This window comes from Arachis ipaensis, chromosome B09 (genome assembly GCF_000816755.2).
Source record: "Arachis ipaensis cultivar K30076 chromosome B09, Araip1.1, whole genome shotgun sequence".
In the NCBI taxonomy this organism is placed as follows: Eukaryota; Viridiplantae; Streptophyta; class Magnoliopsida; order Fabales; family Fabaceae; genus Arachis; species Arachis ipaensis.
The window spans coordinates 40,258,602-40,283,800 of record NC_029793.2 but is presented as its reverse complement, the minus strand read 5'-3'; the positions used below and the strand labels follow the sequence as shown (position 1 = coordinate 40,283,800).

Below are 25,199 nucleotides of genomic sequence, written 5' to 3'. Positions count from 1 at the left end.
AAAAGGTAGCTGAGAGTAGATTGAGTCATTGAACCATCAGGATTAGAAAAATTATCATCCTACATTCACTGGTGTAAATTTCAATAAGAAACTGAAATTTTCTTTTCATTGATGCATTGTTTTTCTTTTACAAATATTGTATACAGAGCATCAACATAAAAAATAGTAAACAATTTGTTCCTTTAAGTTGTATACATATATGATTTTTTTAGTATAGAAAAAGAGGGATAATGTGTGTAACTAACAACCTGTGCAGTTTGTCAGAAGTCAACTCCAGCTCTGCAGGGTCCAATACTCTCCTTCATGAATGTCTCGAATAGATCATCTTTGATGGACAAAATCTGGATATCCATTGAACTATAATAGGCTTATAAGTTATAATTTATGCTACTTCATGATTCGTAATCTTTAGTGACGATTTCAAAGGATGTAATTTAATTACAACTAATAGCTTTTAAGGAATTATGGAAGTATAAGCACAAGTAAAATTTAGATGATAAAATAAAGAATTTAATTTTGATGGGCAGTTGGTGCGAAATTTTAGAATGTCCACAACTAAACCGACAAGTGCACCAAGTCGTCCAAATAATACCTTAGGTGAGTGAGGGTCGATCCCACGAGGACTGATGGCTGAACAACAATGGTCAACTGATTGGTTTAGTTAGGCAAATAGAAAATTTGGTTTGGTGAATTGAAATAGCATTAAAAGTAACTCAAGAGTAAAGGAAGCAAATAAGAGAATTGGTGCGAAATCAATAAGAGAAAACAGTTAAGGTATCGGATATGTTTACTTTTTCGGATTAAGTTTTCTTACTAACTATTTTAATCATGTAAGATTCATTTCATGGCAAACTGTAATTGACCAAACCCTAATGTCTTAGTAATTTAGTCTCCTCTAACCTTCATCAACGGCCAATGTCTTGGTCACTTGATTCCGATTAGAGGGTTAAGTTCAAATCTAGTTTATGGCCACAAAAATCCTAATTACCCAAAGCTAAGAGGATTATATGTCACGTATCCCGAGTAGTTCAAGTAATTAGCAATTTAGGAGGAATTTACTTTCAAGCTGTGTTCAGGTGAAAGACCTCTTTCAAGGGTCACAAGAACGCATCTAGAATAAGGGTCATACTTTCGTTCCACCCAGATTCATAAAATGAAGAATGAAAGTAATCCTTAAAACTAAATCAATACATTAATTAAAATAGAAAGTAATAGTCTCAATCCATAGAAATAAATAGATCTCCTAACCTTAACCAAGGAGGTTTAGTAGCTCATGACTTACAGAGAAAACAAGGGTTCTGAAAATTATGAAAGTGCAGAAGTGAGAAGATCCCCCTAAAGGGTGAATCTTTTCCCTTTTATATCTAACCTAATTTGATTTAAAACTAAAATAAAATATTAAATTCTAAATCTAAAGGATTTTGTTTGTAAATAAAAATAACAAAAATAAAAGATAAGATAATAATTAAAAGCTAAATCCCATAAAAAAATGCTCCCTTGGGTGAGGTTGACCCGCACTTCTAGCGTTCAGCACCGGAATTGTCAGTGGCTTGGGGGCTGGTTCTGTTTTCCTGGGAACTAAACGCCAAGCTCAGCGTTTAGCGCCCTTCAAGGCAGTGATTCCAGAAGAAAAGTATAAACTATTAGATATCGATGGAAAGCTCTAAAAGTTAGCTTTCGAACAACGTTGGAATTGCATTAATTAGGCCTTTGTAGCTCAAGTTAGGCGCGTGGGAGCGCATGGAGGTCAGGGTTGACAACATCCACTTTCTTCCTCTTTTTGCCCAAAACTCTGCCAAATTGGCTCGAATTTCACCTGAAATAATAAAAATACCAAAACAACTCAAAGTAGTATCCAAAGAAGATTTTAACACTAAAATATAACGAAACTCACTAAATTCTAACTAAATTTAACTAGAAAATAAGCAAAAAACGGGTATAAGATGCTCACACATTATAACACCAAACTTGAATTGTTGCTTGTCCTCAAGCAACTAAAAACAATATAGGACTGAGAAGAGAAGAGAAAATGCCTAAGACCTGAGTGTTCGTTTAAGCTCATGTTCAATTACTGAGTGGGGCTTATGGTACTCTAATTCTGAATAGGTTCAGCGTCTCACTATCCTTTGAAGCCTAGAATTGTTGATATCTCTCATAACTAGAACCCGTACGATATTATGGACTCTCTTCCTCTTGAAGCTCTGATTGATCCTTGAACACAGTTTTTTCTTATCTTTTCTTTGGTGCTTTGCACCTTGAGCCTAGCTGTGACTCTAAATGTTTTGTCTTCAAGCTTAACTTGATACAATAACACCACAAGCGAGCACTTAACTGGGGAATTCTTTTGAGTTCTAATTTTTCTTTTTATTTCTTTTTATTTCTCCCAGACAGTGGTGCTCAGATCCTTTGGCATACTCTGTATTTGCATTTGGTCTCGACTCTTAGTGCTTTGCCTCAAGGATTACTTGACACATTCACACCATAAGTATATGGTTAGGAAAACAACTCTTTGAGCTTTTAATCATTTTTTACCTTCCTAACCATTGATGCTCAGAGCCTTGGACCTTGCTTTTTATTATTATTATTATTATTGCTGTTTGTTTTGCTTCAAGGATCAATTTCTCACTGAGTTAGAGAATCCGTAATATTTTTCTAAGTTCCTATACCTCAAGAATCAACATTCTTAACTTCACTATCAAATATGCACTGTTCTGTTCATACATTCAGAATCATAGACAATATCACCACATCAAAGTAATCATAATAACTCATAACATATAACTTAAGTGTCATGCATTTTACTACTTCTTTTCTTTTTCTTTTGGTTTTTCTAGCTCAGTGAGCAATACATGAGACATCTTTCAAAATAAGCATAAAAGATCAAAATAAATAACTTAACTCGAAAAGTAATAAAATACTACTACTAGTCATGCAAAGGCTTTCAAGTGTGATATAGCACGTGAAAAAGATGGAACACAATGCAGAAGGCATTTTTTTCAACAAGGAAGGAAAGAGAGCCGAGAAATACATATCTAATTCGAATAGGAAGAGGAAGCATAGAGCGCTGACTCGCACTGGTTGTGAAGCCATGCTTGCGTTGTATTTTGACACAAAAACTTTGACTTGGAGGGTTAAAAAATTAGTCGAGAAGCACAATCACAATCTTGTCCCACAATGCTTGATACACCTAATTCCAAACCACTGAGGGTTGACTAAGGCACAAAAGGCTCAGGCAAACACCATGCATGATCATGGTCTTCTAACCTCTAAAATAATGGGACTAATGGTAGGCCAAGCCGATGGTTATACCATGTCAGGTTCACAAAGAAGGACCTGAATAACCACATTCAAATAACTCGTCGTGCAAAGCTCATTGGTAGGGATTCCAATGCGATGATTAGCTATCTACTTGGAAAAGCCGATGTCGACCCCATGGCTATGGCAAGGTATAGTGCTACTGATGAAGGTCGGCTGGGAAATTTATTTTGGGCAAACGGCAATTGTAGGGCCGATTATCAGTGCTTTGGAGATGTGCTTGCATTCGATACAACCTACCGGAAGAATAAGTACAGAAGGCCTTTGGTAATCTTCTCGGGTTGTAACCATCACCGCCAAATATGTATATTTGGCTTTGCCTTGGTAGAGGACGAACGAACGAAAATATACATGTGGTTGTTGCAAAAATTTCTAGAAGTCATGCTGAACAAGTTTTCCAGAGTTGTGGTCACAGACGGTGATGAGGCAATGAAGGCAGCAATTCAAAAAATCTTCCTAGATGCAACTCACCGACTATGTGGTTTGCACATTTAGAAGAATATAACGGCAAACATAAAAAATAAAAATTTTTCCAACGACTTCAGAAGATGTTTGTATGTTCCATGGCATCCGGATGAATTTGAAGAATATTGGGAGAATATGATAAAAAAATATGGGTTGGAGGAAAATGATTGGGTTCTAAATGAATATGAAAAGAGAAAAAGTTGGGCAAGAGCTTACTTAAGGGATAAATTTTGTGCTAGATTTAGAACAACATCAAGGTGTGAGGCGATAAACAACTTCATCAAGAGGTTTATTTGCAATCGCCAAAGTCTTCTAGAGTTGGTCCAAAATCTTGAGCATGCTCTTAGGGACTATAAACACAATGAATTATTTTCTCAATTTAAGACGGTGTATGGGGAGCCCATTCCAACTACTGGGTTAGAAGCATTAGAGCTTTCTGCTGCAAATTTTTACACAAGGAAGATTCTTGGAGAAGTAAAAAAGGAGATTCAATGAGTGGTCGCATTAGATATAATAAATGAGAAAAATATATCAACTACTGTTGTGTTAAAAGTTAAAGAGTGTGATAGGAGGCAACATATATACAACGTACTTTATGATCACAATACTGACCATATGGAGTGTGAATGTAGTCAGTGGAGTAGTGGTGCACAGAAATTGTGATTACACTTTTATTATGTAAAATTCATTGCTCTTTCTTTCCCTGGTAATGGCGCCAAACACATGATGCCAATACCATGGTTCACAACTTCGCACAACTAACCAGCAAGTGCACTGGGTCGTCCAAGTAATACCTTACGTGAGTAAGGGTCGAATCCCACAGAGATTGTTGGTATGAAGCAAGCTATGGTCACCTTGTAAATCTCAGTCAGGCGGATATAAAATAGTAATGGGCTTTTCGAAAATTATTCATCTGTCGGTTCTCGATCATGCTGGAATAGGATTCACCCTCCTTTTGCGTCTGTCACTAACGCCCTGCAATCGCGAGTTTGAAGCTCGTCACAGTCATTCAATCATTGAATCCTACTCGAAATACCACAGACAAGGTTTAGACCTTCCGGATTCTCTTGAATGCTGCCATCATTCTAGCTTACACCGTGAAGATTCCGATTAAGAGATCTAAGAGATACTCATTCAATCTAATGTAGAACGGGAGTGGTTGTCAGGCACGCGTTCATAGGGAATGATGATGATTGTCACGTTCATCACATTCAGGTTGAAGTGCGAATGAATATCTTAGAAGCGAAATAAGAAGAATTGAATAGAAAATAGTAGTACTTTGCATTAATCTTTGAGGAACAGCAGAGCTCCACACCTTAATCTATGGAGTGTAGAAACTCTACCGTTGAAAATATATAAGTGAATAGAAGGTAAGCATGGCCGAGTGGCCAGCCTCCTATGGAGGTCTAGAGATCTAAAAGTGATCAAAAGATACAATCCAGGATCAAAAGATATCTAATACAATAGTGAAATGTCCTATTTATAATAAACTAGCTACTATGGTTTATAGAAGTAAGTAATTGATGCATAAATCCACTTCCGGGGCCCACTTGGTATGTGCTTGGGCTGAGCTTGAGTGTTGCACGTGTAGAGGTCCTTCTTGGAGTTGAACGCCAGCATTTGTGCCAGTTTGGGCGTTCAACTCTGGTTTTGGATCCTTTTCTGGCGCTGGGCGCCAGAATTGGGCAGAGAGCTAGCGTTGAACGCCAGTTTGCGTCGTCTATTCTTGGCCAAAGTATGGACTATTATATATTGCTGGAAAGCCCTGGATGTCTACTTTTCAACGCAATTAGAAGCACGCCATTTCGAGTTCTGTAGCTCCAGAAAATCCACTTTCAGTGCAGGGAGGTCAGAATCCAACAACATCAGCAGTCCTTCTTCAACCTCTGAATCTGATTTTTGCTCAAGTCCCTCAATTTCAGCCAGAAAATACCTGAAATCACAGAAAAACACACAAACTCATAGTAAAGTCTAGAAATGTGAATTTAACATAAAAACTAATGAAAACATCCCTAAAAGTAACTAGATCCTACTTGTACTTCTTGTTCTTTTGAATTAAAACATTTTTTATTTAAGAGAGGTGATGGATTCATAGGACATTCATAACTTTAAGACAATGTTACTAACTACTAATGATCATGTAATGAAGACACAAACATAGATAAGCACATAATATAGAAAACAAAAAACAGAGAAAGTAAGAACAAGGAATGAGTCCACCTTAGTGATGGTGGCGTTTCCTTCTTAAGGAACCAATGATGTCCTTGAGCTCTTCTATGTCTCTTCCTTGTCTTTGTTGCTCCTCCCTCATTGCTTTTTGATCTTCTCTTATTTCATGAAGCATGATGGAGTGCTCTTGATGTTCCACCCTTAATTGTCCCATGTTGGCACTTAATTCTCCTAGGGAGGTGTTGATTTTCTCCCAATAGTTTTGTGGAGGAAGATGCATCTGAGGCATTTCCGGGATCTCATGGTGATGAGCTTCCTGCGCCTCTTGAGCTCCATGAATGGGCTCTCTTGCTTGCTCCATCTTTTTCTTAGTGATGGGCTTCTCTTCCTTAATAGGAATGTCTCCTTCTATGAAAGCTCCAGCTGAGTAACATAGATGGCAAATAAGGTGAGGAAAAGCTAGCCTTGCCATGGGGGATGACTTTTCGGCTATTTTGTAGAGTTCATTAGAGATGACTTCATGAACTTCTATTTCCTCTCCAATCATGATGCTATGAATCATGATGACTCGATCCACAGTAACTTCAGATCGGTTGCTAGTGGGGATGATGGAGCATTAGATGAATTCCAACCATCCTCTAGCCACAGGCTTGAGGTCCAATCTTCTTAGTTGAACCGGCTTGCCTTTGGAGTCAATCTTCCATTGAGCTCCTTCCACACATATGTCCATAAGGACTTGGTCCAACCTTTGATTAAAGTTGACCCTTCTAGTGTAGGGGCATTCATCTCCTTGCATCATAGGCAAGTTAAACGCCAACCTCACATTTTCCGGACTAAAATCTAAGTATTTCCCCCGAACCATTGTAACGTAGTTCTTTGGATCCGGGTTCTTACTTTGATCATGGTTCTTGGTGATCCATGCATTGGCATAGAACTTTTGAACCATTAGGATGCCGACTTGTTGGATGGGATTTGTTAGAACTTCCTAACCTCTTCTTTGAATTTCATGTCGGATCTCCGGATACTCATTTCTTTTGAGTTTGAAAGGGACTTCAGGGATCACCTTCTTCTTGGCCACAACATCATAGAAGTGGTCTTGATGGGCTTTGGAGATGAACCTTTCCATCTCCCATGACTCGGAGGTGGAAGCTTTTGTCTTCCCTTTCCCCTTTCTAGAGGATTCTCCGGTCTTAGGTGCCATCAATGGTAATGGAAAAACAAAAAGCTTATGCTTTTACCACACCAAACTTAGAATATTGCTCGCCCTCGAGCAATAAAAGAAAGAATAGAGGAAGAAGAAGAAGAAAATATGGAGAAGAGGGATGAAGTGTGTTTCGGCCAAGTAGAGAGGAGAGGGTTGTGTTGTGTGAATATGAGGAAGAATGGAGGGCTATATATAGGGGAGGGAGGGGGTTAAGGTTCGGTCATTTAGGGTGGGTTTGGGTGGGAAATTGGTTTTGAATTTTGAAGGTAGGTGGAGTTTGTGAGGTAGGTTTATGGGGAAGAGTGGATGGATGTGAGTGGTGAAGAGTTGATGGGGAAGAGAGATTGAGGTGATTGGTGAAGGGTTTTTGGGGAAAGGTGTTTATGGGATTGTGTGAAAGAGAGGTGAGAAGAAGTGAGCAAAGGTAGGTGGGGATCCTGTGGGGTCCACAGATCTTGAGGTGTCAAGGCATTTACATCCCTGCACCAATTTAGGCATGCAAAATGCCCTTGCACACAACTCTGGGCGTTCAGCACCAGGTTGGTGCCCATTTTGGGCGTTCAACGCCCATTTACTAGCCATTTCTGGCGTTGAACGCCAGAACCATGCTTGTTCTGGGCGTTCAGTGCCAGGATGCTGCCCTTTTTGGGCGTTCAGCACCAGAACCATACTCTGTTCTGGCGTTGAACGCCAGACAGATGCTTCCTCCAGGGTGTGATTTTTCTTCTGCTGTTTTTTATTTCGTTTTTAATTTTTTTGTTTATTTTGTGACTCCACATGATCATGAACCTATAAAGACATATAACTAAGAAAAATATAGTTAGATAAATAAAAAATTGGGTTGCCTCCCAACAAGCGCTTCTTTAATGTCAATAGCTTGACAGTGGGCTCTCATGGAGCCTCACAGATGTTCAGAGCATTGTTGAGACTCTCCTACACCAAACTTAGAGTTTGGATATGAGAGTTCAACACCAAACTTAGAGTTTGGTTGTGGCCTCCCAACACCAAACTTAGAGTTTGACTGTGGGGGCTTTGGTTGACTCTGCTTTAATGTCAGAAGGACACTTTTTTGGTCAACTGTTTGTATCTTTCCCAAGCTTTATAGAGGGATTCACCTTCTTTCTGTCTGAAGGTTTGAACATCCACTCTAAGCTTGCTCAGCTTTTGAAGAGGAAAGAACTTGGCTAGGAAAGCCTTGACCAGCTTATCCCAAGAGTTCAGGCTGTCTTTAGGTTGAGAATCCAACCATATTCTAGCTCTGTCTCTTATAGCAAAAGGGAAAAGCATGAGCCTGTAGACTTCAGGATCTACTCCATTAGTCTTAACAGTATCACATATCTGCAAGAATTCAGTTAAGAACTGAAAAGGATCTTCAGATGGAAGTCCATGAAACTTGCAGTTTTGCTGCATCAGAGAAACTAATTGAGGTTTCAGCTCAAAGTTGTTTGCTCCAATGGCAGGAATGGAGATGCTTCTTCCATGTTAATTGGAATTAGGTGCAGTAAAGTCACCAAGCATCCTCCTTTCATTATTATTATTTTTGGCTGCCATCTCCTCTTCCTGTTCGAAAATTTCTGAAAGATTATCTCTGGATTGTTGTATTTTAGCTTCTCTTAGTTTCCTTTTCAGAGTCCTTTCAGGTTCTGGATCTGCTTCCACAAGAATGTTCTTGTCCTTGCTCCTGCTCATATGACAAAGAAGAGGGCATAGAAAAATAATAATAATAGAGATCCTCTTTTTTTTTTGTGAGTGAGGGAGAGATGTTAGTAGATGAATAAACAAATAGAAGGAGATGAGAGAGAAGAGAATTTTCGAAAATTATTTTTGAAAAAAGAGTTAGTGATTTTCGAAAATAGTTTTTGAAAAATGTTAGTAATTTTCGAAAATTAAAATTAAAATTTAAAATAATTAATTAATTAAAAAGAAATTTTGAAAAAGAGAGGAGATATTTTCGAAAATTAGAGAGAGAGAGAGTTAGTTAGGTGGTTTTGAAAAAGATAAGAAACAAACAAAAAGTTAGTTAGTTAGTTGAAACAAATTTGAAAGGATAAGAAGTTAGGGAGTTAGAAAAGATATTTTGAAATCAAATTTTTGAAAAAGATAAGATAAGAAGATATTTTTGAAAAGATATGATTGAAATTAGTTTTTGAAAAAGATTTGATTTTTTTTTAAAATCACAATTAATGACTTGATTCACAAGAAATCACAAGATATGATTCTAGAACTTAAAGTTTGAAACTTTCTTAACAAGTAAGTAACAAACTTGAAATTTTTGAATCAAAACATTAATTGGTGATGTTATTTTCGAAAATTTGATATAAGAAAAATATTTTTGAAAAATGTTTTTAGAATTTTCGAAAATAACTAAGAAATTTGAAAAAGATTTGATTTTTGAAAAAGATTTTGAAAAAGATGAGATTTTTAAATTGAAAATTTGATTTGACTCATAAAAACAACTAAATTTTAAAAAGTTTTGAAAAAGTCAAATCTAATTTTCGAAATTATGAGAGAAAAGAGGGAAAGATATTTTTTTGATTTTTGAATTTTTTATTATGAGAGAGAAAAACATGAAAATTATGCAATGCATGAGAATTTTAGATCAAAACATGTGATGCATGCAAGAATGCTATGAATGTCAAGATGAACACCAAGAACACTATGAAGATCATGATGAACATCAAGAACATATTTTTGAAAAATTTTTAATGCAAAGAAAACATGCAAGACACCAAACTTAGAATTCTTTAATGCTTAGACACTAAGAATTCAAGAATGCATATGAAAAACAAGAAAAGACACAAAACATGCAAATGCAAAGACCAAACAAGAAGACTTATCAAGAACAACTTGAAGATCATGAAGAACAATATGAATGCATGAAATTTTCGAAAAAAAATGCAAGATGCACATGCAATTGACACCAAACTTATAACATGACTCAAGACTCAAACAAGAAACAGAAAAATATTTTTTTTTATTTTTATGATTTTCTAATTTTTTTGGATTTTTCGAAAATTAATTGAAAAAGGAAAATAAGGATTCCAAAATTTTTAATCTGAATTCCAGGAATCTTGCATTCTTAGTCTACGGCTTCAGTCCAGGAATTAGACATGGCTCACTAGCCAGCCAAGCTTTCAATGAAAGCTCCGGTCCAAAACACTAGACATGGCCAATGGCCAGCCAAGCTTCAGCAAACATAGATACCTCTCATGTATACAACAGCTGATATTTCATCCAACTTCATATACTTATGAGTGGAAGCCTCAGTCCAAAAGAATTTAGACATGGCTTTACAGCCAGCCAGGCTTCACATGCTTCATGAAACACTAGGATTCATTCTTTAAAAATTTTGAATAAATTTTTTTTTTCGAAAACAAAAGAAAACACTTTTGAAAGATTTTTGGAAAATTTTTGAAAACAAAACAAAAAAGAAAATTACCTAATCTGAGCAACAGGATGAACCGTCAGTTGTCCAAACTCGAACAATCCCCGGCAACGGCGCCAAAAACTTGGTGCGCAGAAATTGTGATTACACTTTTATTATGTAAAATTCATTGCTCTTTCTTTCCCTGGTAATGGCGCCAAACACATGATGCCAATACCATGGTTCACAACTTCGCACAACTAACCAACAAGTGCACTGGGTCGTCCAAGTAATACCTTACGTGAGTAAGGGTCGAATCCCACAGAGATTGTTGGTATGAAGCAAGCTATGGTCACCTTGTAAATCTCAGTCAGGCGGATATAAAATAGTAATGGGCTTTTCAAAAATAATTAATAAAATAGGGATAGAAATACTTATGTAATTCATTGGTGAGAATTTCAGATAAGCGAATAGAGATGCTTTCGTTCCTCTGAACCTCTGCTTTCCTGCTATCTTCATCCAATCAGTCTTACTCCTTTCTATGGCTGGCTTTATGTGATACATCACCATTGTCAATGGCTACTTTCGGTCTTCTCTCGGGAAAATGATCCAAATGCCCTGTCACGGCACGGCTAATCGTCTAGAGGCATCACCCTTGTCAATGGTTTCATCCTATCCTCTCAGTGAAAATGGTCAACGCACCCTGTCACAGCACGGCTATTCATCTGTTGGTTCTCGATCATGCTGGAATAGGATTTACTATCCTTTTGCGTCTGTCACTACGCCCGGCAATCGCGAGTTTGAAGCTCGTCACAGTCATTCAATCATTGAATCCTACTCGGAATACCACAGACAAGGTTTAGACCTTCCGGATTCTCTTGAATGCCGCCATCATTCTAGCTTACACCGCGAAGATTCCGATTAAGAGATCTAAGAGATACTCATTCAATCTAATGTAGAACGGGAGTGGTTGTCAGGCACACGTTCATAGGGAATGATGATGATTGTCACGTTCATCACATTCAGGTTGAAGTGCGAATGAATATCTTAGAAGCGAAATAAGAAGAATTGAATAGAAAACAGTAGTACTTTGCATTAATCTTTGAGGAACAGCAGAGCTCCACACCTTAATCTATGGAGTGTAGAAATTCTACCGTTGAAAATACATAAGTGAATAGAGGGTAAGGATGGCCGAGTGGCCAGCCTCCCATGGAGGTCTAGAGATCTAAAAGTGATCAAAAGATACAATCCAGGATCAAAAGATATCTAATACAATAGTTAAATGTCCTATTTATAGTAAACTAGCTAATATGGTTTACAGAAGTAAGTAATTGATGCATAAATCCACTTCCGGGGCCCACTTGGTATGTGCTTGGGCTGAGCTTGAGTGTTGCACGTGTAGAGGTCCTTCTTGGAGTTGAACGCCAGCATTTGTGCCAGTTTGGGCGTTCAACTCTGGTTTTGGATCCTTTTCTGGCGCTGGCCGCCAGAATTGGGCAGAGAGCTGGCGTTGAACGCCAGTTTGTGTCATCTATTCTTGGCCAAAGTATGGACTATTATATATTTCTGGAAATCCCTGGATGTCTACTTTCCAACGCAATTGGAAGCACGCCATTTCGAGTTCTGTAGCTCCAGAAAATCTACTTTAAGTGCAGGGAGGTCAGAATCCAACAGCATCAGCAGTCCTTCTTCAACCTCTGAATCTGATTTTTGCTCAAGTCCCTCAATTTCAGCCAGAAAATACCTGAAATCACAGAAAAACACACAAACTCATAGTAAAGTCCAGAAATGTGAATTTAACATAAAAACTAATGAAAATATCCCTAAAAGTAACTAGATCCTACTAAAAACATACTAAAAACAATGTCAAAAAGCGTATAAATTATCCGCTCATCAAGTAGTGAAGGCATTCCTTGCAGCCATATGTTTTGTGCCATGAAAATGGTAGGTTTACAGAAGTTGTCAGATAGTCTTCTTTTGAAAAGATGGTCGAAGGATACCAAAAAGTAGCTGGATGAAAATTTTGCTAGGGGCACTGCACAAGACAGAGAAAGAGAACTTTTAATGCGTTATGGCGCATTTTCAGTGGCAGTTACGTGGATGGTATTCTTAGGAGCTCAAGATGATCCTTCTTTCCATGACACTATGAATGAAGTCTGTCGTTGGACTAAAACACTAGAGCAAAAATCTTTCTTGAAAAGACAAACAAGTGATTCTCCCATGCCGACCCTGTTGGTGACCTTTCAATAGTCAAGACAAAAGGTGCACCCAAGGGAAAAAAAAAGAGAGAGAGGTAAACGGAGATGCACTAAATGCAACCGTGCTGGTCATATGAAGAAGAATTGTCTTGTGAGAAATGACGGTGACGATTCGGGTGATAAGACTAGTATTGACACACAAACTAGCTTTGGTACAGAAGAGGTCAGTAAGATACAATATTGCCATAGTGGTTACTTGAATTAAAATAAACTTGTAAATTCTATGTTATAGTTATACTTGATAGCAATGTTGATTGTATGTATCATTTTTTTCATAGGAGCTTCCCAAGGACCCTATGGCTTCTTAAGGGACATCAGCAGTGCCAAATACAAAAGTAAATGCATCTGTACAGCTAGGATTTGGGCTAGGTGATTTAGGATTGATTAATAGCCATAGGGCTCCCATCCTACCATATGGAAGTCATCAGTGGCTATTACAGGTATGAATAATAAGAAATTAATTATTGCATTGTTAATTCTTACTGTTTAGTAATTTTTAAATTATTTGATATCACATTATGATTCGCTAAAGTCCTTTCTTTTTCTCTCAAATTTATTTGTACAGTGGAGAACAGGTTGTACAACAAGGACAAATTTCAAAGTTTAATGGGATGCAGTACCATATACTTCTATAGTGTGATGAGAGTATATTTTAAGATGTTGTTTAAATTTTTGAATTTCAAATAGTAGTGCATTGAGGTTGATATAAAATTTTTATTATTAAATTTTTAGATATTTTCTTATGGGTAAATTTAATAAATAGACACTAGACTCTACTGAAATGTGCATAAGGATTCAATAGTTGTTGATTTATATAGTTAACCTGACTAAGTTAGAATTTGCTCTATTTTTTGAAGTTCATATACTCAGTTGTTCAGGTTTCTGTTTGAAGACTTTTTAATTGCAAAAGGAAAATGTAAATAGCCCATATCAGATTATTGTTTATTCTTATTCATTCTAACATTCAAAAGGGTCTCTTATGATGATTTGAGAAAAGATTAAAGTGTTTATTTGAATTTAAAATGGAAGGTGTATTAATAGACCAATCCACCCAAACAACCAATAATGTTTATAGGCTTTGGCAAAACTGGTCTATCTGTATTAAGGAACTCATTGAAATTCATGGATTTTAAGTACTGAGATTTGTTCAATTGGTCTCCCTGAAAGATTGCTAGCAGTTGATTCTAAGTATGCTACTGTCTTATTTATTCCATATGGTTTCACTTACTAATATAAGTGATATCTGTTATTAATAGAATGGATGTATAGTTTTCTAGTTATCTGGAATCTGGATAATAATGTGCTTTCAAAATATAATGCACCATGTTAAAATGGACAAATGCAAAGTGTGTAAACTATTGCGAATATTTTCAATTCTTATGTTTGACTTTTTGCAGTGGTTGTTTTGTTGCTGTCAGTGCATATGAAGATCGGTTGGCTCTATTTTCTATGTCAGGGATTGGCAATGATATTGTTGATGAGGTCTGGAAATGCTTTTCTATTTATTGAAGGTGATGCTCTTTTGACGGGTATGTTCTCTGCTTATTTATAGACGGGTATGTTCTCTGCTCGAACCTATTTTGTGCTCTTGGCTTCTTCAGTTTTTGTTATTACCTAGGTTAATTTGATGTTGTTCTTCTTTCGCAATTGTTTCATTATAATTGCTTACTTTCAGGAAGAAGCTTACTTGAAGACTTCTTTTTTACGAGTGCCAACGATGATCATGAAGGCCAAATTGAAGCAACAATGTGGTGGACAGTTTACATCAAAGATGGAAGGAATGATAGGTTCTTTACATATACCATGTTTATCTCTTTTTGGCTGGTCAACTAAAAATTATGTTGCTTTTTGCTTCCACCAGGTTACAAACTTGACACTGGCAAAGGAGAATCAAACTAGCTTTGAGGAGTATTTAAGCAATAATCCTAATGTGGACCCTGGAATAGACTTGACAGTTACAGTTCTGACTAATGGCTTCTGGCCCAGTTACAAATCTTTTGATCTCAATCTTCCAACGAAAATGGTAATCTACATATTCTTCATATAAGCATCTTATATAACATGGTGCCAAGTACTTGGTACACTTGGATTAAGTAGATTTTGGTCTACAAGTAACAGCTTCCCTCTCTTAATATTTTTAGATCAAGTGCGTTGAAGTTTTCAAGGAATTTTATCCAACTAAAACAAAGCACAGAAAGCTTACATGGATTTACTCCTTGGGTACTTGTAATATAAGTGGGAAATTTGAACAAAAAATTGTGGAGCTGATTGTTACAACCTACCAGATTAATTACTTATCGCATGCTTCTTATCTGTAAAAGAATACCATTTTCCCCTCACACGTTCATTGTTTCACTTTTTGGATCTTGACAATGTAGTATTGGATTTCTTTCTCCTGATCAATGTTGGTCTAATAATAACGTGTTTTTAACACTCCTGCAGGGCATTACTTAAGTGCATCAGCTCTAATATGGGCGAGCACACAGAATGATAAATTGAAGGATAAAATGTCAGCCATTGTTGCCGGTCTCTCTGCCTGTCAGCAAAAAATTGGAACTGGATATCTCTCTGCATTTCTATCTGAGTTTTTTGACAAATTTAAAGCTATTCAGCCTGTGTGGGCTCCCTATTACACCATTCACAAGGTTCAATAGAAAAAAATTGATTTTACTTGCAAGTGCTTTCTTTTGGCCTCAATACATTAATGAAATTCTCTCTTTTGTTAACAAAAAAATAATCTTTAACAGATATTGGCCGGCCAAGGCTACTGATCAAGAGTTGAATAAAGAAATATCCGAGCGCATTGATTCCAACAAAGCAAAAGATAGAAAATCAGTCGATCAATCCTCATGTGGTTCCAACACAACCTCTAGCAGCGAATTGGAGACTGATGCATTAGAGAAGGATGAGCAAGGGAAGGAAGTGCCTGAAATAGCTGATGCTAACAATTTAGCCATTGAATCTAGTAATCGTCGTAGTAGGAGTGTTAGCAACCTTACTGATTCTTGGAAAGAGGTCTCCGAAGAGGTAACATTGTATCACATTTTCTTTTCATGAAATTATTTTAATACAATGCAATCATGCGTTGCTTTTTCTTATGAAACCTTAATTACCAGGGGCGACTGGCCTTTCAGGCTCTCTTTGCCAGAGAGGTGTTGCCACAAAGCTTTTCGCCTCTGCCCGATTTGCTAAACAAGGATCAGGAAATGGACAGCATCAGGGATAACAAGCAAACCATAGATATCAAGGATGAAGGCCAAGAGAGCAAGAAATGCAGTTCTATTTTTTAGGGTATTCAGAAAATGATGCCATGTATAGAGAATAATGAGGAAGAGGGACTGCTAACCATATGACTTGGACAAGGAAAGCTCAAGACTCGTCGAACCGACTTCAAACCTTACAAAAGATGTTCAATTGAGGCCAAGGAAAATAGGGTTGGAAGCATTGATGAACATTAAGTAATTTATGATCCTTGATTCAGCCGTTTTTCTTGATTTTACCGTATAGTTTTCTGATATCTATCTATCTGTCTATTGATACGTGGAATTAATATATCACTACAAAAATTCCTTCGGCAAGTATACCGAATTGTCGTCAAGTAATAACTCACAAGAGTGAGGTCGATCCCACGAGGATTAATGGATTAAGCAAGCAATAGTTGATTAATTATTCTAGTTAGACAATTCAATTTTGAGTGATAAGCAACAAGAAAAGTAAATGACATGAAAGTAAAGGAAAGCAATAAAGTGCAAGAAAAGTAAATGACAAGAAATTAAAGTGCTAAAAATCAAAGTGCAAGAATGTAAATTGCAACGAATGGAAAGTACAAGAAAGTAAAGTGTAAGAAAGTAAATGACTAGAAAGTAAAACCAAGTGAAGCATTTCTACAAACACTTGGAAGGCATAAATGTGCAAAAATAAAGAAAGCCATAAATGTGCATAAGTAAATAACAAGAATTAAAGACAAAAAGTAAATAACAAGAATTAAGAATGAAATTAACATTGGGATCAAGAGATATTGCATTCTTAGGATCAATTGATTTTATCTCATCTTCAATCATGCAACTCATTGACCTCTTGGCAATCATGAGTGATTGAGTCCCAATTCTTTGGTAACTCAATATCCCCAATCTTGATCAATAGCCAATTCCTTGGTCTAATTGCTCATGAGAAGAGATGAAGAATGGTCCCTAATTATACCACACACTTTTCTAGACCCAAATAATGGATAGATTAAATGTCACAATATCCCATCCATACCCAAATCTACTCAAGTGTGAGAAGAATTTTCAAGCATGGTTTCATGTTTCCTCTTCCAAGGTTCCCATGAAACCTAATTTGCATTCAATCTCTTTTCCAAGATAATTGAATACTAAGCATGAAGAACAAAAATCCTTCAAGTAAATCAAAGAGAAATGAAGAGAAGAAGAAGAATAAAAACAAATTAATCCATCAAATAGCAATAGAGCTCTCTTTCCCAATGTTGGAAATTAGAAGCTCATAACTAAATATTTACAAAAGTGTATATGAAAGAAATGGAAAAAGAGAAGAGAATGAGAGTGAAAGGGCAGTGGAGTCACCTCCACCCCTCCATTGTGTGTGTAAAATGATGAAGCTAAAGTCCTATTTATAAGCTACCTAAATTACAAATTCAAATGAAATTAAAATCAAATGCAAATTTCCTAATTACTTCTAGATGATTCTTGTGGCCTTGATTGATTGTTAATTGTGGCTTGACTTGGACTTGTGAAATTTTAATTCTCTTCATGGGAGCTTGAAACATTGAAGAATAAATGAAGGAATGGGAGTATTTGGAAGTGGCTCAATGTGGAGTGTCATTGAAGTGGCATTTTGGGCTTTTGAAGGTTTGGGAAACCTTACTCGCTAAATGATTGGTCTATTGCATCCCAAAAATGAATCACCACTATAGACTATTATATATCATTGGAAAGCTCTGGATCTCAGCTTTCCAACGCCGCTAAAAGCATATCATTTGGACTTCTCTAGCCCAAGTTATGATCTTTTTGAAGGTGAAGAGGTCAGTTTGGCGAAGTGCAGGGATTTGTTTTACGCTGAAATTGTGAAGCTAAACGAATAGCAATTTATACCCTCAAATCCAGTGTCCACCATAAAGTATTATATATGTTTGGAAAGCTATGGAAGTCTACTTTCCAATGGCAATGAGATCACCTCATTTGGAGCTTTGTATCTCGAGTTATTCTTTTTGAAGTGTGAAGAGGTCAGGGTTGCAAATTCTCTTTTGCTTCTCTTTGAGTTTGTTTCCAACTCTTTTGCCACCTTGGGAGTGTGCTTCCTCTATTAGTGCTTTTATTGCTTCTTTTTCCACCATTTCCTATAAAATTTATTAACTCAAGCAATCAAAGTAATATTCAACTTAAGCACAATAAATACTCAATAATTGGGCATTATAAACTAATTTTTAATATGAAAAAGCATAGAAAAACATAACATGATGCGCAGTCATCATCTATCTATCAATTCTGTTACCATATATATATATATATATATAGGGTAAGCTTCATAATCCGAAGATTTTCTTGAAAATAAAAAGAATCCAGTACTAAATAGAGGCACATAATTAAGTGAAACCAAGTATTAAAACATAGTTCACTTTGCTTAGGAATAAGAACGAACTCTCATAAATATAGGTTGTGTAAAGCAAGAAAAGAAAACATATTATAAGAGAAATTTGGTATAATTTGATTATCATTGTGCTAGAAAGAGGTGTGTGTTCATCTTCAAGATAGATGCGCGAAGTAAAGTATAAATGAGAATTGAATAGCTTTTTGGTATGTCTTCCTTCCTCATAATCGAAAGAGGTGTGTATATGTTGTTATTGTTTATTTATTTGGAGCAATCATATTTAAGCTTTGAAGAGCCGAAAGGAGGCATGATTTTTTCACTTTATTACAATAAAGCTAAGCATCCAATCATTTTTTTAACCAAATTCGGATTAAAGTATAACCAGTTAAGCAATAAAAATGAAACAATTGCTGCAAGAAAATCATGTGGCATCACAAAGCCATAATGTCAGAAATAAAATAGCATGGGCATAAGAAATAATGTATAAATAATTATGAATAAAAAAATCAACATATATCTAAATAGTCCAAAAAATAATGTATAAATCATTATAAATATAAAGATCAACATGTATCTAAATAGTTCAAAAGAAATAAGTGCAAAATATAAAAATAGATTGTATTTCAAAGAAAATTAAAATGGTCTAATTCAATCCATAACTACTAATAACAAGCATTATAAAATCATAAGTCTGAAGGATAGATTGCTGCATCTTTTTATTCTAGTCAGTAACAGCAAGCTCCTTTATCATATCCCGTTTTGTGTTATGCTCGTCATTCACCAAATCCATAGCCAGTCGCATCTTTGAGTAATCATTGACAACCTAACAGACATTAACAATGGTATTGGATAATGGAATAAACATAACTTCATTAATAATGACATTTTTCTTACCCATGTCTTATCGGGTCTCCAATAGTGACTGAAGACCATCCATTGAGTGACCTAAATACCACGGTCATTCCTTCGCCACAATTTAAGGCACACATTAACAAAGAAATATAATAAAAGAACAAACAGCCAAAAAATTGAATATGTACTTTAAAAATTCGTATTTTTTAACTTACGATTTGGTAGATTGTTGCGGGATAACTGCATCATTGAATTTATACTTAGAAAATTGAAGGTTTCTAAATGAAGATGTTTCTTAAAAGCTATTGTCGGATAAAAACTTCTTAAGGTAATTTAACACATTGTCAATAACACTCTTACACTCTCGCATCAATGTGCAATGTTTGAACGAGTTCAGATATCACACGGTCTCATGAAGCAAGTCAACCACTATAAGAAACTAATGACCATTCAGGTAAATTGGCACAAAAATCTACAACAACATTCAGAAGATCATTTTTACCAAAAACAGCCATGAAATATTATTGTACTAATTAATTGAATGTTCACTGAAATTAACGAACCTTGTGTAAACCGCCAAGGTCTCCTATGAAGTTATCCTTGATGTATTTCATTGTGCCAAAATAGTTCTGTTTTTGGGCGTAAAATAATTTGCTACATTGAATATTGAACTAAGTGAGGAATCTTATTATATTTCTAGTCTATCTGAAAAGATATATTAATATTGAGGACTAAATTTCGAACTACCAATAAACTTATGGAAAATATCAGTGGCAAATACCATTGGTTGCCATATTTATTTCCTCTTGGCCCAAATGACCCTTTGGTGAGTATCAAACAAACTAAGATAAGGACCTATGGAGTATAAACAATCATGGTTATGCTGCACTAATCCAAATTTGATAATTTTGCAAGCACAATAAATAAATACTGCAGAAATAATTCTTACATCACCAATTATTGGCTTGCCAGGCATAATAGTTAGAAGAGTCTTGCGTGTGCCACGACAATAATCGTTTGGAACAAGCACTTTCTTAAAATCATAAAATCAAAATATTATACTATGGTATTAGAAAAGGTTAAAAAAATAATTACATGACAAATTAGCAATTAAAATGAGAAATAAATTAATTTTACTTACTCTGGATCCAAATCGTTTCCAAAGATGTAAGTAGCAATGACCAGTTCTTTATAAAAAAAATTTATCTCTTTAGTTGGCCGAAATAAAAGGTCCAAACACAATAAAAACAATGTCAAACGTTAATTATTTAATCAAAGTATACACACAAAATCAGCCAGATACTTTTTTTTCATATAAAAAATAAACAATTTTTCTAATACTAGTGTTATCCTAAAATTTAAGCACACTTACATGTGGCATGTCATACCCATCCATGTTTGGATTGTAATTGTTATAGTAAAGCCATGGACGACCCGGAGAAACCTTTTTCCCAAAATACAATTCTTTTCGCAAATTCAAAAAATATGATAATTATTTTAAGCATTGTTGTTACTTATTTTTCAATACAATTCTCTCAACTAATCAGCTTTTCACCACATCAACAAATTAAATTCCCATATCAGCAATTGAAATTTAACTCCCTAGTACTAATCAGGATTCTAATCAGCCTTCAAATGTCACTAACAGGCACAATATGATGAGTAGAAAAAAATCTGGTACTCACAAGCCTAAAGCTCTCATTGGTGAAGCTCGGACCTCATATCTAGTGGGAAAGAGAGGAGAATATGAGGAGCAGATTTTATTTTATGTTTTTAAATCAATTTTTTAATTAGTTGGACCATGCAACTTTAAAAACTATAATATGGTTCAATACATGAAATACAATTAAAATAAAATTAGACAACATTAAAAAATAAACAACATGGTGATCCATATCACTAGCTTGGCTGATGTGTCCTTCACCAACTTCCCAATATGCAGCGTTGTCTTATGGTTGTATGTTAGTATGTATAACAGGGTAATAGAGTAAGACATTTACAAAGTTCTTAAAAGCTATTCATTATTTAAACATGATTAACAATATGGATTGGGATATATTTTGCTAGGAAGAAAAGATTAAGTTTTCCAACAGGAATTGACACCATTATCTACTTTTAAATCATAGGTCTGGCTTGAAATAAGTTATATTTGACAATACTATTCCTGTATTAATTGCACATAAAGGGGAACATTCGATGTATACTATCAAGGGTTGTTTTTTATTTGTGAGTTAGGTTTCGAAGGGAAGGAAATGGATGACTCTTTCAGGGTACTCATTGCAAACTTAGTAACTTACCCAATGATTTTTTATTGTTATTATTATTTGAAGAGACAAAAGACATACAATGTGGTTCAAAAGAAGAAATGTGGAATTGTCGATCCTACAACCAATGGAGCATTTATAGGAAGACGCACAGTAAATGCAACTTTGTGAACTATAACATCATATATTGTGTATTAATTTCATCAAATGCTATCTTAGTAGTATTTAAATTTTGTTATTTAAAAAATAAAAAACCTTAACTTCGGAGACCGGTAGTCCACGCTTTCTTCCCTTGCACCTCAGAGTCCTCTTCTTCGTGACTGGTTCGTCACCCAAACACATTGAGGAGTTGGCGTCAAGTAAGCGTTTCAAAGTGTCCGATGGTGGTGTAACAGCTAGAGCACTCTTCGAAATCTTTACACCGTCACTCTCACTTTTTGATGAGGAACTAACCATTTTCACAAACTCTGATACAACTGTTGTTATCCTATGCACAACAGCTTCGCATATCATCGTCGACAGTGCCTTGGCAACACCCTTTCCAAGCTTCAAGATGCCATAAAATAAGACGCGTTACTAAATAATAAGGTAACAACACAGCAAACATAAACATCACAAAAGACACCAAACATGTTAAAATAGGTTAAAGTTATAACATATTCTGCTTTTCTTTTTTTCCAGAACTAAGCTTAAATTATGAATTTTTTCATTTGGTATATCAAATTATATTTTTTATTACATGCATTGGTAATAGGCCATAGTTGATTAGTTGGGGCCCAAAAACTACAGATGAAAGGTGAGAAAGCCCATTTGTTGAGGAAAAAAACAAAAGAAGAAAAGGTGGCCTGAAAGGCAGATGCTGGCAAGTGATAGCTGGGAAAACTTATAAAGAAAATGCCTCCACTTAAGAACTTAATTAGAGCTGAAGGTACCAAGTGCCTTGAAACACTAAACTGATAGTTAATTAGAGTTGAAGGTATCAAGTCCTCATCCTCCAATGTTTTACTGTTCTTCCCTGCTTTAGTGAACTGAGGAATTGTCTGCTGTCAGACTACTACCAGATGCATTAGCTCAAACTTCAAACCTGGTTGTTTCAAAGCAGAGCTGAGAAACTGCATCATCAACATGGAAATCAAGAACAATGCTAAGTAGCAGTCCCAGAAGAAATACTAATCTGATAAAAGATGGGGGATATGCGAAGTAACAGTCAAATCCATCCACAATGTATTGCATGAGTTTACAACAATATACATACATACAACATAAATCATTTTATACAACTAGGGATTTCTTTGTAAATTGCAATTATAGTTATCTGATAGTAAATAGTTAGCTCAAGAAATTTCCAACTTTCATGATTGAATTTTTCCCCTCAAATAAAGTATCAAATTTGTTGAAGGACAAACCTCATAGAGGGTCATAGTTTGTTTCCATGGAGAAAATACACCTTGAAGTACAACTCCATCTGGCAACTCAATTTTTGCTGCAATAGTTTTAGGAATGGCAAAGAAGACCTTCACCTATAAGAGAGATTTTTTTTAAACAGGAAAAAAGTTTAGAGATATTTAATCTAAATAATTGGTTTGCTAGTACTTTAAATGCACCAAAGTACCCAAAGCTAATAGGAAATACAATGACAAACAACTTCATCTCTGCAAAATAACAAATAGAGAATAAAACTGAATACATTTGAAGAATGAAGGTTATTAGATATCCACTAACAACTAACAAGGTATATCCACTAACAAGTTATGTTTGTGTGAAAATTTTCTATTATAAAATGGTTCGTATTTTCATTTCTTGTGCTAATAAGGGCTTGTTGATATCTGCTGCTTCTATTACTAATTCAAACTAACTTATGCCATCCATCAGTAATTACTAGATGCAGAAGAATGACTAAATTTTCCAACCAACGGCCAGTGTCATGATTCCAATCCAAATACTTAATTAGTAATTATCTATTCACCTAAATGTAATTTCAAAATACAGAGAAGCTTCCTACAAAACTGACTATTAAAGTATTACCTGTCTGTCAATAAGCTTGGATTCAGGCTTTGCATTTATGTTGTCAGCAGAAGCTGCAGCCAAATTCTCACTTTTTGGAGATACTTTTTTCTCTAAACTTGCGTCCCAGGACACAAACAAAGGAAATGTCATATTATTTTTATATTTTATTTCACTGAAATTCTAGCGAAGTTAGGCCATGTTCAAACACAACAACAAACAATAATACATAATCAAAATCAATCACCTGAGCAGTAGGACAAGGAGCTGGTGTTGATTGTGTAGCAACAAACTGCAAAATGCCAAATATTCTAGTCTGCCCATAACTAGCAGCTCTTTGCCAATGCAAAACAGGCATATCTCCTGCTCTTATCCCCAACCAACCTCCTCCTCTTCCTTTTATTATCCCTTCTTTTCATCTCACGTGATACCAGCAACCCCATGCCCCCAGTGCAGCAATGCCATCGTCCCATTCCCACTAAGCACCACCCCAACCTGTGGCGACCCCGCCTACAAGATCCGATGTACCTCTAACACTCTCGTCTTCGACAAGCTCAACAACTCTTACCCGATCGAGTCCATAAACCCTCAGTCCCAACGTCTCATCATCTGTCCTGTGTCGCTCCTGCCGAACACGTGTGTCACCACCGATAAGGTTCACCAAGGGATCCAGCTCAACAGTACCCTCCCTTTCAACATCACAAGCTCCAATACCATTGTTTACCTCAATTGCACCCAAACGCTTCTTATGTCGCCGCTTAACTGCTCCTCCTCCAGCCTCTGCCATACCTACATCAATGCCATCGCATCCGCCTCTGTATGCAATAGTGGATCGATGTGTTGCACGTTCTGTGCCGGTGGCTCTAGTAACTCCTACCAGCTGCTTCTTTTGCCAGTGACGACAAGCTCGGGGAAGGCATGCAAGCATTGTTGTTAAACTCTCGAGTTAACTCGTAAACTCGTATGAGTTTACGAGTTTAGATATGGAAACGAGTTAACTCGGACATAGACTCTATCCTGAGTAAACTCGGCTAGACTCGGTCAAACTCGGACAAACTCGTGAGTTTAGGACCGAGTTAGTGAGTTTATGTTTTTCTTCATTTTTGCTAAAAAAAGCGCCATTTTGAAACCAAAAAAAAAATATTTTTTTTACTAGGGTTACGATAACACTCCTAAAGAATGAAAGAAAACTCACTCACAACTCACTCATCAGCATTGTTTCTCTCAAGTCTCACTTTCTCCATGTTCTGTCGCAGTCACTGTTCCCCGTCGAGCTGCCGCTGTTCACCTGTGTCTACTACCTCTGCTCTGATTTGCACCATTGTCTTTGTGAATTTTACCTATGTTGTCCTCTACTTTATATTTCTTCACATCTCCACTATCCGCAACTCCATCATGCTATCACCGTTCACGGTACGACTACTTCTCCTACAGTCCTATCTCTGTTCTGGTTTGCGCCGTTGTAAAATCCATGACTCTTTGTCGCCGTCATTTCGTGCTGCTGCTGCACCCTCATCACCACTATCTGCTGCACCCTTGTCTTCGATCTGCTGTTGTTGGGACTTTGCCCCTTCTTTTCTTTTGTATCCTCTATTTTTTGTATGCCTTTTGCCCTCTTTTTGAGCATTTGCTTCTTGATTTAGTTTTTTTTCTTTTTAAATTTTATTGCTTCTAATTTTAGCCTATTGCTTATCGTTTAT

At 36.1% G+C, this 25,199-nt stretch overlaps 2 protein-coding genes across 2 annotated transcripts; both read left to right on the top strand.

The window, feature by feature from the left end:
* Positions 3,394–4,275, top strand: LOC107615521 (protein FAR1-RELATED SEQUENCE 9-like). Its single transcript, XM_016317578.1, has 2 exons — positions 3,394–3,796; positions 3,902–4,275. The coding sequence occupies exons 1-2, from the start codon at positions 3,394–3,396 to the stop codon at positions 4,273–4,275; spliced, it is 777 nt and encodes a 258-aa protein (XP_016173064.1).
* LOC110266827 lies at positions 12,589–16,156 on the top strand. The gene is made up of 8 exons (XM_021111860.1): positions 12,589–12,620; positions 14,173–14,257; positions 14,328–14,331; positions 14,451–14,533; positions 14,637–14,798; positions 14,917–14,921; positions 15,277–15,802; positions 15,892–16,156. Exons 1-8 carry the CDS (start codon positions 12,589–12,591, stop codon positions 16,063–16,065), a joined length of 1,071 nt encoding a protein of 356 aa, XP_020967519.1. The 3' UTR covers positions 16,066–16,156.

Bases quoted from the DNA above. Each gene is read 5' to 3' on its own strand.
- LOC107615521 (XM_016317578.1), top strand. From the start codon at position 3,394: ATGATTAGCTATCTACTTGGAAAAGCCGATGTCGACCCCATGGCTATG. The intron at 3,797-3,901 runs GTTTGCACATTT...ATGAATTTGAAG, and splicing joins TGCAACTCACCGACTATGTG to AATATTGGGAGAATATGATA.
- LOC110266827 (XM_021111860.1), top strand. From the start codon at position 12,589: ATGGCGCATTTTCAGTGGCAGTTACGTGGATG. The intron at 12,621-14,172 runs GTATTCTTAGGA...GACTTTTTGCAG, and splicing joins CAGTGGCAGTTACGTGGATG to TGGTTGTTTTGTTGCTGTCA. The intron at 15,803-15,891 runs GTAACATTGTAT...CTTAATTACCAG, and splicing joins GGAAAGAGGTCTCCGAAGAG to GGGCGACTGGCCTTTCAGGC.